We start from the raw sequence: 12,244 nt of genomic DNA, 5'->3' as shown, positions 1-12,244 counted from the left end.
CATCTACTATTGTGGCTATAAATTGCACAGTTCATCCTTGTATATTCACTACTGTCATTAAACAAAAATACCACAATTGCGTATATGTATTGGCGTGTAAGTGGTAAGACTCCTTGAAAGTTCCTAGGGTGGCTTCTGTAAAATGTTCATGTACCAAATGCACACACTATTCTTGGTGCAGACTTACGCAGAATAAACGATTTTTTGAACTTTGATGCACTCTTGGACTATGTGTAGAACAGTGTATCAGCAGTAAAAGATGATGACTTACTTGTAGGTCCAGCTGTGTCCTCTCCTGTGTACTGGAAAAGTCAGTGTTATGAAAATATCAATGAATGGTTAGATATAAGATGAAGTGGAAATGTGAAGGCAAGTAACAGTATGCCTCTCTGACATGAAATAGCACTATTGCAGAATGTGACTGAGTTTGGGTTTGTTATACAGGATGTTTCATACATGACACTAGTGCAAATGCAATATATTTTTGGTAGACTGTGACTGCCGACTTGTGCAGCTATGTTAAATAATTATGTCACTGATGTTCTCAGCAGCAGTCTTCCACAGTACACATTGTCTGTCCAATACAAGATCAATTTCACTAGCAGGGAATATTACATGCTCCAAGCTCGTCAAGTGGAAGATCTCCTTGACAGTCATCAATAATGTCTTAGTAGGTGGGCAAAATACAGTTTGTTTCAAGATGATCCTATCCAAGTTTCCCCAATGTATGCACAAATGCAATGGTAATGCCCCACTCCTGTTCCTCCACTGTCTCACAGGACACTGCTATAGGTGTAGTTTGTAGTGTTTTTGAAATCAGCCTCCCACAGCCACTTGTCATGAAGACAACTTTCAGGTGTTGCAGTGCACTGTTGAGATTCACCCTGTCATTGTGCACATGTTTGATTTCGGAAAAGAACAAGACTTTCAGGAAACATAGTAGGCTGAGTTTTGAGACTGATGTAGCTGCTGCCACCACACTGACACATACTATGAGAAGTCAACTACAGACATAATGCAGTATGCTGTGGCAGTCAACACACTGGCACCCATACAAGAAATGCACATAGGGAACACTATGTGGGAGTAGTGAGGATATAGTGACCCCTGAGCCATTAGATGCTCGGCTCATTAGCGTATCTGATGATGATGATGGCCTTCACTGAAATACTGATACCATTAGTCACTAACAACCAACTGTAAACTTGTGGATTATTTTGTGAGCAAATACACCAGTAGACACTGAAGATCCACAACCCATAACTCTTCAGGTAGGAAATGTATCACAGCATGAAGAAACTAGGCAATATGCACCACTAAAGAAGTTGCTTCCCTACCACCTTTGTATTTCTGCCATGATGAAAAGTGGTACTTAATTTTGCTAAAGTGACACTTGACACTGATACAACCAAAGCAAGCAGAATCAAAAATTGGCCAGCATGCTGGAGCTTAAATGATATCATCAAGAAGTTGTTCAGTTTACATGTACCGATGGTGAACCAGGTTAATACCTGTACCTGTGACTGGGATGATGGTGTCACCTGGACCCCTTGAATAAAAATTTGAACATCTTTTGAAGAAGACCCCAATGGATGTTCCTTGCTAGACTTGACAACTGGACAACTGGCTTTAAGTCGTGGAAGGCAGACTCAACTTTGCACCCACTCCAAAGTCAGCTTCAGCTGTGTACATTATCAGTGCAGTAAAACAAGATGCAGTGCAAGTTCCTCCCAAAATGGCAGAAGAACATTGTCAAGAAATATGTCAAGCATGCAGAAAGACTAGACATTGCCAATATGGGAAGAGTGGGCATCCTGGATCTGAGAGAATATCTGGATACAGTGGTCTTACTGGTAGGCATCAAGATAATGCTATTGTGGTCCTTTTATATAAGAAACACACTGAGAACCTGGGCAGCCTGCTTGAAGACAATGGGTCCTGGAAGAAAGATGCTGATCACATCAAAAAGTTAGAGAAGAAGAATTTGACTCTTCTCAAAAACTCAGGCTGTCTGTGAGGTTATAAACGAGCTATATGATCATGCCCCCATTACACCGAGATTTTTACGGATTTCCCAAAATCCAAAGGGAAGGTGTAGCTCTACGCCCTATCATCAGTGACACTGGTGCCCCACCTATCTACTTGGTTAGCACCTCAGGTATATGCTTAGCTCCTGCATAGGCAAATGCCAATATCATATATGCAACTCAACAGACTTAGCACAATGGTTAAATACTTTCAGCCTTAAGGAGTCTGATACCCTCATAAGATTGGGTGCTGTCTTCCTCTTCAACTTGCAGGAGACATTGAAACTTGGTGGCTAACAGTTTGATCTGAAGACCACCAACCTTTTCAGGCATGTCCTGATTACCACATATTTTCTCTTTGATGGAGTGTTCTATGAGCAGATGGAGAAAGAAGTGACTGGAGAAACTATTCAGCCAACTTGCATTCCATAAGAATGAGGCATATCAAATCCTAAGCCAATGCATTACATTATTCATCAGACAGACAAATGCACAATCTCAAATACCAATTGCTGAGAACAAGAAGGACACAACCATTTAAAGCAGCTCAAAAAGCCAATAGTTGCAGAAAGATACAAATCAGGTGCTAAATAATCAACTGTGACACTGGCTACAACCACAGAAAAGGTATGGGCCTTACATGTCATTTAATTAGGACAAAGAATGAGTTGTTCAAAAAACACAGAGAACACACTTTGGAGAGTGATGTAGCTATTGTGGATGCCACACCGACTCACAGCACAGGGAGTAAATCATGGGTGGAACACTGAAAGCTGTATGCATTTAGAAAGCATCACTCTCACATGATTTCCTCCTAACTAAATTTTACAAGCCTTAAATAATAACATTGTGCTGTGCCGGTTGGTATTTCTGTGCCCTATCTAAAGCATTTGACTGTGGAAATCACAGTATTCTCCTTGATATATTGAAGTTTTATGGGATTGATAGTATAGCCAATCAATGGACAATGTCATATCTCACAAAAAGAATGCAGAAAGTTGTACTTAGTAACTCAATCAATATTGTCCGGGAAAGTAATTCTGACTGGGGAGACATCACATATGGGGTTCCCTGAGGGTCAACCTTAGCTCCACTATTGTTCCTTATACGTGGAAATGATTTTCCTCTAATGTACAACAAGGACAATCAGTTCTTTTTGCAGATGAGACCAGTACTGTAATCAATCCAAGTATACATACAGAAACAGAAGAAATGGTAAATAGTGTTCTAAAAGTATCACTGACTGGTTTACTGTAAATGTCCTCACACACAATTTTAAAAAGACACAACATATTTAATTCTGCACGTCTAGGGGTATTACACCAATGACACGTGTAATACATGGTGAGGAAATAATAAATAGGGTGGGACATCCATACACCTCCAAAGAAATAGGCACTGCAGTGACTACAGCTGCTATGAAATACATTAAATGTATTGAAAATTGCAAATATTCTGAACTACGATGCAATGTTGTATTTTCTTGCAAGCACTGGTGAAGTAACTATCCAGTAAAATGTCTCACCTGTATGGGAATATACATAATGGATGTATGGGTATGTTGTAGAGCATGCTTGACGACATGGAAGTTTGGGTCTGGCCATGAGTCTTGTACAGATATCCAAATGGTAAGGCGACTGCTGCTTGCAGTAAGTGGGATATCCAGGTTTGAGTCCTGGTCTGATACAAATTTTCATTGTTGTCATTCCATTCTACAGCTGATGGTTGTTCATATTCGCAATTGCAAATGCATTTAATGTAGCCTATATCAAAGTTCTTAGGTATCCACAGTGGAGAGAATCATTTACACTGGAAAAAGCACATTTTGGAACTCCTAAAACAACTTAGTTCAGTCATGCCTGCACTTAGAATTATTGCAAATCTTGGCGAGACACAAATCAGTAAGTTGACATACTTTGCATATTTTTATTCAATAATGTAATAGGCCTATACAATAATGTTCTGGGGTAACTCATCTTTAAGAAAGGAAGTCTTCATTGCTCAAAAACATGCAGTAAGAATAATATTTGGTGCTGACCCATGATCATCTTGTAGACACCTGTTTAAGGAGTTAGGTATGCAGACTGTTGCTTCACAGTGTATTTATTACCTCATTAAATTGGCTGTAAATAATCCACTACAGTTCAAAAGGAAAAATGACGTTCATTAGTCCACATTAAGGTTGTCTTTAGCACAAAAAGGGGTGCACAATGCTGCAACAAAAGTTCTTGATCACTTCTACAGGGATATAAAATGTCTGACAAACAGCAAAGTAAAATCTGAAAACAAACTGAAAAACTTTATTCTTTATAGCTCCTCCTACTCTTTAGAAGAATTTCTACTGTAATGTGTAAAAGGTAGTGGGAAGGAAAATTAACTCACGTCTGTATACCTGTATTTTAAAAAAGAAGACGAAGGCTTATAAATGTTCAGCATGTAGCCACATTCACAAATTAATTTGCCATGCAAACTGAAATGTAAAATTGACTCATTCCACATCATTATGATCTGCTATGCCAAATGATTCATGGAATAAGAAGCTAACTAACTAACAATGGCTGAAGGGCAACAGGTAGACTCAATATTCCTAGATGTCAGGAAAATGTTTGACACAATGTCCCATCGCACATGGCATATGGAATAGGTTCGCAGATATGTGAATGGCTCAAAGACTTCTTAAGTAACAGAACCTAGTACATTGTCCTCAAAGGCAAGTGTTCATCAGAGATGAAGCTATCATCAGGTGTGCCCCAGGGAAGTGTGATAGGACAAATCTTGCTCCTTATATACATAAATAGGGTCGACTGAAGCGTCCAATCCCACCCGTTGGCTTTGACCCGTGAGGTAAGGCTGTTGTGGTGTGTGACGTCAGGACAGCACGGAATTTAGTTTGTGAGAATGGCATGTTAGTAGGTGTTGTTTTGATGTGATCGATGGTGCTCTCTGGTGGTGCGTTTATGTGTTGTGTGATGTTTTTGGTTTAGTTTGCATGTGTGGCATGTTTATAGGTGGCATATTGTTGCGGTTGGTGGTTCTCTCTGGTGGTGTGTTTATGGGTAGCGTGTTACGTGGCGTATGGGGTACATTTGCGTTCTAACATTGCACATGTGTGGTATCGGTAGTGACTGTGCTTTCAGCGGAATATTTTTCAGCGAGTTAACGATTTTGGTTTCGTTATGTCAACGTTATTGTAATTTTTTCTCTTCATCGTGTGTGAATTTTGGGAAATTGCTTTTTTTATGTCTTTGGTTGGTATGGATATGACTGTCAAGGTCAACAGTTTTCGGCTGCCGGTGATGATGGGGGACAGTGCATTGTCTCTAATAAAATTTCTTCAACTATTCAGATTTTTGGATGAAGTAGTGAAGTGTTCAGTGTGTCGTGAAGAAATGAGGTTTACTAAAGTTCCAGCGTCTCTGACCAGGAACAGCTATATTTGGAGATGTCATAAGGATAACAGGTCAAGGGAAGTGTTCGATTCCAATTTTGTTGGTTTGTTGTGTTTTTTGAGGTAGTGATGATTGTGGACGTCGTTGTAGTTTTGGGTTTTATGATTGGGTACTGGTAGTTTCTGTTGACCTATATAGGTCAAGGGAAGTGTTCGATTCCAATGTGCGGTTGCTGTGGGTGTTCCGGTATCGGGAGTTGCTGTTGAGCAATATAAGTCAAGGGAAGTGTTCGATTCCAATTTGTGGGATCGGGAGCTGATATTGAGCTATATAGGTTAAGGGAAGTGTTTGATTCCAATTTGTGGGATCGGGAGCTGCTGATGAAACTGGTCATGAAATAAACTATTTCACATCAAGTGGTCTTGCCTTCTAATAACATCGGGAAAGTTGCTGAAGCTTTACTTTGGGCTGTTTGTACCCATCATCACATGTCAAACATCGCATATGAAGTCTAGGATTATTACCTCTCAGCAAGAAGACAGAACTGCAAAGATGTTGTCCATGTCTTTAATAAGAAACCAGCACAGATCGACGTTGGGGGAGGCTCATTGAAACTGAAAACCAGTTTGACGATTGCAAAGCTTTGACAGAAGCGGCTGCCCTTGCCACGCATAATAGTGAAGGGGATGTAATAACACAACCCGAATGCAGAGATCCACCACTGCTTCCATAAAGGGGACCATTGATAAGTTCTGAATTTAGGGTGCTGTAGTTTTCTCCAGTGAGAACTTTTGAAACAGCAGATCATTGTTTGACTGGGAGAGGGATCCCCGACCACTGGCAATTATTTGTTGTTTCGTGTTTATTGTTTTGGGAAGGGACTCAAAATATCTTGTGTTTGCATGTTCTGAAACATTTACTGTTTGTATAAATAACAGCACTTTCTGTCCAAGAGTTCAGTTACATTCTGGCCATACGTTGGTATCAGTAATGAATGTGCTTTCAGTACCAAGGGCTGTACTTCTTTAATGACACTGCTTTCAAATTTGGATTGTGATTTCGATGTAACAATTTCAGCTGGATTGGTACATCGGTGAGTTAAGTTATAGTTACCAGTGACTGGTGTAGGCTGTAACTTCTCTTTATGTTTTATTTAAACTGATCAAGTTGGCACTGTGATTCTGACATTACATTAATATTTGAGCTGACTGGAACTCAAATCGCCACTTGGCTCTCCAGATTTGCATTTCCCCATGATTTCTTTAAAGTCACTTAAGGCAAATGTTGGAAGCCCCATCCTCTTTCCAGCCCAGGTGTGGAACTCCTGAACTTACTTTCTTTCATAAAAATGAAGGTACACCTTCAAGGCAAATGATTTTGGAGCAATGGGGAAGTGAAGGCTGAAAAAAGCTCATTTTGACAGTCTCTTTACATTATTGGCATTTGTTGTACATACCATTCGGCCAGCACCTTCTTATGCAAGCACTTGGTAAATTTGATCATGAAAAGAGCAGTATTGTATATGTTCTATACGGATCCAGTAGAACATACATGATGTAGTGCTTTTCATAATGAAATTTTTACCACCTGCTTAAGAAACTGCTGGTTGAATGCTATGTACAGCAAATCCCAATAAAATAAAATATCACCATAAAAAACGAGCCTTGTTCATTTGTTCACTTCCTCATCCAAGTCTATACAGATCTAGTAGAGCATACACAATATTGTGCTTTTTATTTATAAATATGTTGTTCTACCAAGTACTGGTGGAAGAATCAGTTAACAAGGTAAATTTTAAGCTTAAATAAATTTGGGTAAGACCACACATAGCTGCTGATATCAGATCGGAGCAACACAATATTGTCACGAGCATTGAATACAGTTATTTTTGATTGTTGCAGTAATGAAACATAAAGAACAGTAAAGATACATTCATTCAATTGAAGTATAATCTTTGGGTGATATTGATGGCTTCCACAAAGCAAAGATTAAGCAATAAATATAGCTAAGACAGAGTGATAAAGTACCTGGCAGCTAATTGTTTACAGGACAGTGTTCATAGTGACAAGTGGACAGAGACTGAACTTGATTGAGCTTTCTGTTCTGTGTATCATTTTCATATTAACTGCATTTGTTGATTTAAACAAAGATTTTGATAATGCTGACTCGAATACAGTCTTTGAAATTCTGAAGTGGTTAGGAATAAAATACAGGGAGCAAAAGTTACTGCCATCAGACTGCTGTTATAAGCTTGGATGCAGTTTTTAGTCCACTAGGTGAATACTGAGTTGGTTTCCTTTTTATGCCTTAGCTACACGCTATGCAAACATTTAAAACACTGTCTTGCCCTAGCGCACACAATCTACTGTATACACAGACAGATTGGGTGCACTGCTTCTGTCCTAAGAGGTGTATTGGAGACTGATTGCTTTAGCTGTGTGGTCTCCTGACTCAGCATCACTATCTGAATTAACTTATGTTTGACTACACCTAGAGCAAGCTGCCATTCAAACGCTAACTAGAAATTTTGTCTAAGTCATCTTGTATCCTCCAACAGTCAGTTACCTTTGTCAGCTTCCCAAACACCACAGCACCGTCAGCAAACAGCCGCTGGTTGCTGCTTACCCTGTCCATCAGTTCATTTATGGGAAATACAGATGCGTCTGATTCCACCTGTCTGCTTTGACCCACGACATCACAAATATGGCAGAAACGACCATACACTATGACTCCAATATGGTGCCTATGACATCATGACATAAACATGACCACAAACATGAAAATACATTGGAAAACCAACACACACACGTTCCACAAAAAACCTAATGAAACTAACGGGACAAGTGTGGGAAATTAGGGGTTTTTGGGTGGGGTCAAAGTAAATATAAACAAATTTAGACACACACACCACCATACCAGACCACACAAAACAACGAAAAAAACCGACAACACAAAATTCCCCAAATTCCACTAAACACATTATCCTCTGGAATCGAACACTTCACTTGACCCGTGGCTAGCTGTCATCCTCAAATTCTTAGATCTATTACATATGGCTAGAATAACATTAATGCAGTAATCTACAAAATTGTACAACAATTATACAGATGGAGCCATATTATCTGTGTAATAAAAATTACATACCTCCCAGAAATATAATTAAACATCAGTCCGATCGGTATATTGAGAAAATGCTACAGCTATAAAATAATACAACACCACACTGGTTTGTCAAATTTATAGAGCTTGCTAAATAAAATATAGATAACACCAATAAGGAGTATAGGAGTAAAAACAGTACAATGGTAAAGATGATGCTTCGATGACAATTCGGGAAGACTGAACTGATATGATTAAGGGCCCGTGTTAAGTGGTCGCAAGGCAGCGATATTCCACTATTCCCACTTTTTGTGCAGACATAAAAATTGATACCAACTCTCCATGACTATATTTCACTGCCTGGTGCTTGATGTTATAGTGTTCTCAGTCTTTCTCCCAGGTGTCTAGAGTCTGTATGCGAACCAGCTGCCTTGTTTCATCAGTTTTGGTGACCAAATGTGTCATATAGTAATCCTGAGTATCATCTGGTTGAAACGAGAACTGTGTATGTACTGTTTTAGCCACACGACTAGGGAGTATACAGAATGGAGAGAAGCCTGTAGCATCTTGCTTCACTGTGTAGTACGTGAATGTCACAACATACAATACTGTATCCCAGTCTCACTGTCTCACATTAAAGTACATTGAGAGCATATTTGCAAACATCTTAGTGAAGTGTTCTGTATGGCCAGTCAGCATTGAGAGGTAGGCAGCTGTCATCCTGTGGGTGATGCCACATTGTGAAATTACCTCTGATGCTAGTCTTGACTGGAAAACTTTTCCATGATCAGAGATCATCACATGTAGTGCCCCGGGCTTCAGAATCATGTCTTGTGCAAGGAATTTTGCAATTTCTGGAGCTTTAGCAGTCGGCACGGCTTTGGTGACTTGATTTTGGTAACTTCAAGGCGTTGACTCCAATTTGGTGGAATGGCACTGTTGCAAGCAGGACTGGTACCAGATGCTCTGGAGGTGAGATCATGAACAACCATTTCACCAGAAGGGTCAATGCCATGAGTTATGATGCTATAGTAGTGTGGTGTAGTCAGTTTCGTTGGCTGGCATGCCGCAGGTTGTCTGTTCAAACCCAACCACAAGCGATTATTTGTTATTAGCATTTATTGTTTCTACTAAATAGTAAAGAATAGATAATGCTGATGGATGGTTTTGAAATGGCAACATGCAGCATGGCAGCCACTGACACCAACTGCTATGTCACACTGCTAGCACCACGACTTTGGACAATATTGAAAAGAAGGGTCAAACTGAACCTATCAATACTGAATGTTGGCTTTGGGGACAAAGCCTGATAACATAATGACAAAGACTGATAACATAATGAGAACACTGAAATATTTCTTCTGTTCCTGTATATGGTTTTGGAAAGTAGACTGTGGTGACAGATTGGGTCTGTAGCATAGTCTAAGGCCTACATTAGGTTCAAAGGTAACAGTGTGGTTGTGAATTAACAAATCAAACAAATTAAAATACAAAATTTTACATGTGACACACTGATCTGTATCACAGACCGGGGTCTATATTATGGTGCAAAGTGACAGTTTGGTGGGAGTTAGCAATGCCATATCAAACACTTCAGTTAGTCTGAAAGACATTTCCTGACAGGAGACAATATGCTGGAGACCCAGAAGATCTTAACTTGGCTAAATTGAAATTTAGTTAAGAACTGTCCTAGGCATATTACGCAACAATGACATAGTGGGTTAATAACATGTGCCACCAACAGAGATAACATTTATAGAAGAAGAAAAAACACACATAAAAACAAGTTTTCTGCCTTGATTTACTGAAGGTAGCTACTACTTTAGTTCTGCTGTTGATTCTTAGTGGTAGTGCGAAATTATGGTTTAGTTTCCACCACCTCAATGGCTGTGTCTGTCCTCAATGTCTAATCAATCTGGAGAAACATGAGAACTGAACGTACTGATACCAGACATTTGGGGACTAGTGTAGCAGGGGATACAACCCGTCGGCTTTGGACAATGACGTCACAAGTCGCCAAACGAGAAGCGATTCTTCTTAGTGTTGTAGCTCCCTTCAGTAGCTGATAAGTGTTTTTGGCTTTTAAAAAAAAATCTCACGAGATAGAATAAACAGATCCACTTTATTAAGCAATCAGTAAAAAAACGAAACAAACATAACAGCAAAAGTGAAAATGGTAAACTGCTCTCTGGCGACTTGTGACGTCATTGTCCAAAGCTGACGGGTTGTATCCCTTGCTACACTAGACCCGACATTTGCATGTTACACAATTACTTCCGAGTGAGGTCATTTGTGTGCAAACAGGGATATTTAATAAAACAATGAGCTTATTTATTTTGCTTCTACATTATTTCATGTAATGCTGGTTAAGGTGAAATACTGTAGTGTAACCCAAAGTGGTAGGCTGTGAGTTAGCAATGTCAATGAGCGAGAGTATGAAATCTTAGTTGTGTTGACATAAAGCTGACAGTTTCCTTGAGATTGGGCAACAATTTGAGTAGATTATGTTTACTGATGCCCTCAGCCATCCGCAAAAGCTAGCATCTAATATCGGTAGGTTAAACATTTTCGAAAAAACTGGTATTTATCTTCATACAGACTACACGACAACACCCCAAGTAAACTAATTTTCTGACAATAAAACAATCACTTCCTAAAACGGGAGCGTTACAATAATTATGCCTTATTTTGTTTCATAGTCACATCACAGTTACTACGTCAAATGGAGAACTTCCGTAGCATTACAGGACAAGAAGTTGATTAGCTCACTCAGTTATTGCGCCATACGTAAACAGAATGTTGCAATACCTTTGGTACAAATACCACACTACCCAAGGCACTTTTTTGATACACACTATAAAATTAAAAACCGATGTGAGATAATAAAGAGAGATGAATGACCACATGGATCGTAAAATGACTGTGAACAAGGCGATGTAAATATTGAAGCTCAACGCTGAAATTTACCTCAACATTTCTTCATTGGGAATCCTGTCTCTGTCCCAGTCAAAAGCGCAAACTCCAACAGCACTGAGGAACAACTCCTTTCCTTTCCTAGTCAGTTGTTGCCGCAATCTTCTCCCGAACTCTCTTAACGCCACTTCGTCCCACAGCCCAGTATACAGACTAAAAATCTGTTGTGCTCTTCTAATTCTATGAGCTACAACACATTCACACTGTTGGGTACAAGTTCTTACTATATGAAACGAATGGTTTTTAAGAAACGTGCGGATCTTGGCCATTTCTGACTTAAACCACTGAAAAGTGAGATTCCTTTGTAAGACACTTCGATGACTTTCAAAATTCCTCAACTGGGACAGAAACGCATTTCTCAGTGAACTGTTTTCGAGGAAGGTAGAAAACAAATAGAAGGTGGAAGTTCCAAACTCACGACCTCCGACTGCTCTGCGCACATAGTTTGGTCCTATTGGAGGTAAAACTGGATGGTTTCTATTTTTATATAAAAACGTTCTCACAGAAGCACTAAATAACATTTCCGATGTTTCTTGGGGAACTTCCTGTCAAATATTACACTTCGAAAAATACAACGCACACCACACAATTAGCATCACGCCCACTATAATGCCGGCTACTTCATAGATGTGTTTGTTTACAACTTTGAGCAAAGATGACATAAATAAAAGTTCTAGTATGTAAGCTGGGATTCAAGAGGCAATGAAAACTTGCACGGCATCCTTACACAATCACCGTGATAACTAGCGCATCTGT

At 39.5% G+C, this 12,244-nt stretch overlaps 1 protein-coding gene across 2 annotated transcripts in view; it reads right to left on the bottom strand.

Moving 5' to 3' along the window:
- Positions 1–12,135, bottom strand: part of LOC126482271 (stAR-related lipid transfer protein 7, mitochondrial) — a 113,368-nt gene extending 101,233 nt beyond the window's left edge. The window contains exon 1 of one of the 2 annotated variants that reach the window (XM_050106258.1): positions 11,483–12,135. In XM_050106258.1, the coding sequence (XP_049962215.1) occupies positions 11,483–12,009 (527 nt within the window). In that variant the 5' untranslated portion in view covers positions 12,010–12,135. The remainder of the gene's footprint in view (positions 1–11,482) is intronic. The other variant, XM_050106257.1, reaches the window with a different exon arrangement.
- Positions 12,136–12,244: the final 109 nt, after the last annotated feature.

The sequence above is a fragment of the Schistocerca serialis genome, chromosome 5 (assembly GCF_023864345.2).
Source record: "Schistocerca serialis cubense isolate TAMUIC-IGC-003099 chromosome 5, iqSchSeri2.2, whole genome shotgun sequence".
NCBI classification, from domain to species: domain Eukaryota; kingdom Metazoa; phylum Arthropoda; class Insecta; order Orthoptera; family Acrididae; genus Schistocerca; species Schistocerca serialis.
This window is presented reverse-complemented; position numbering and strand designations above follow the sequence as displayed.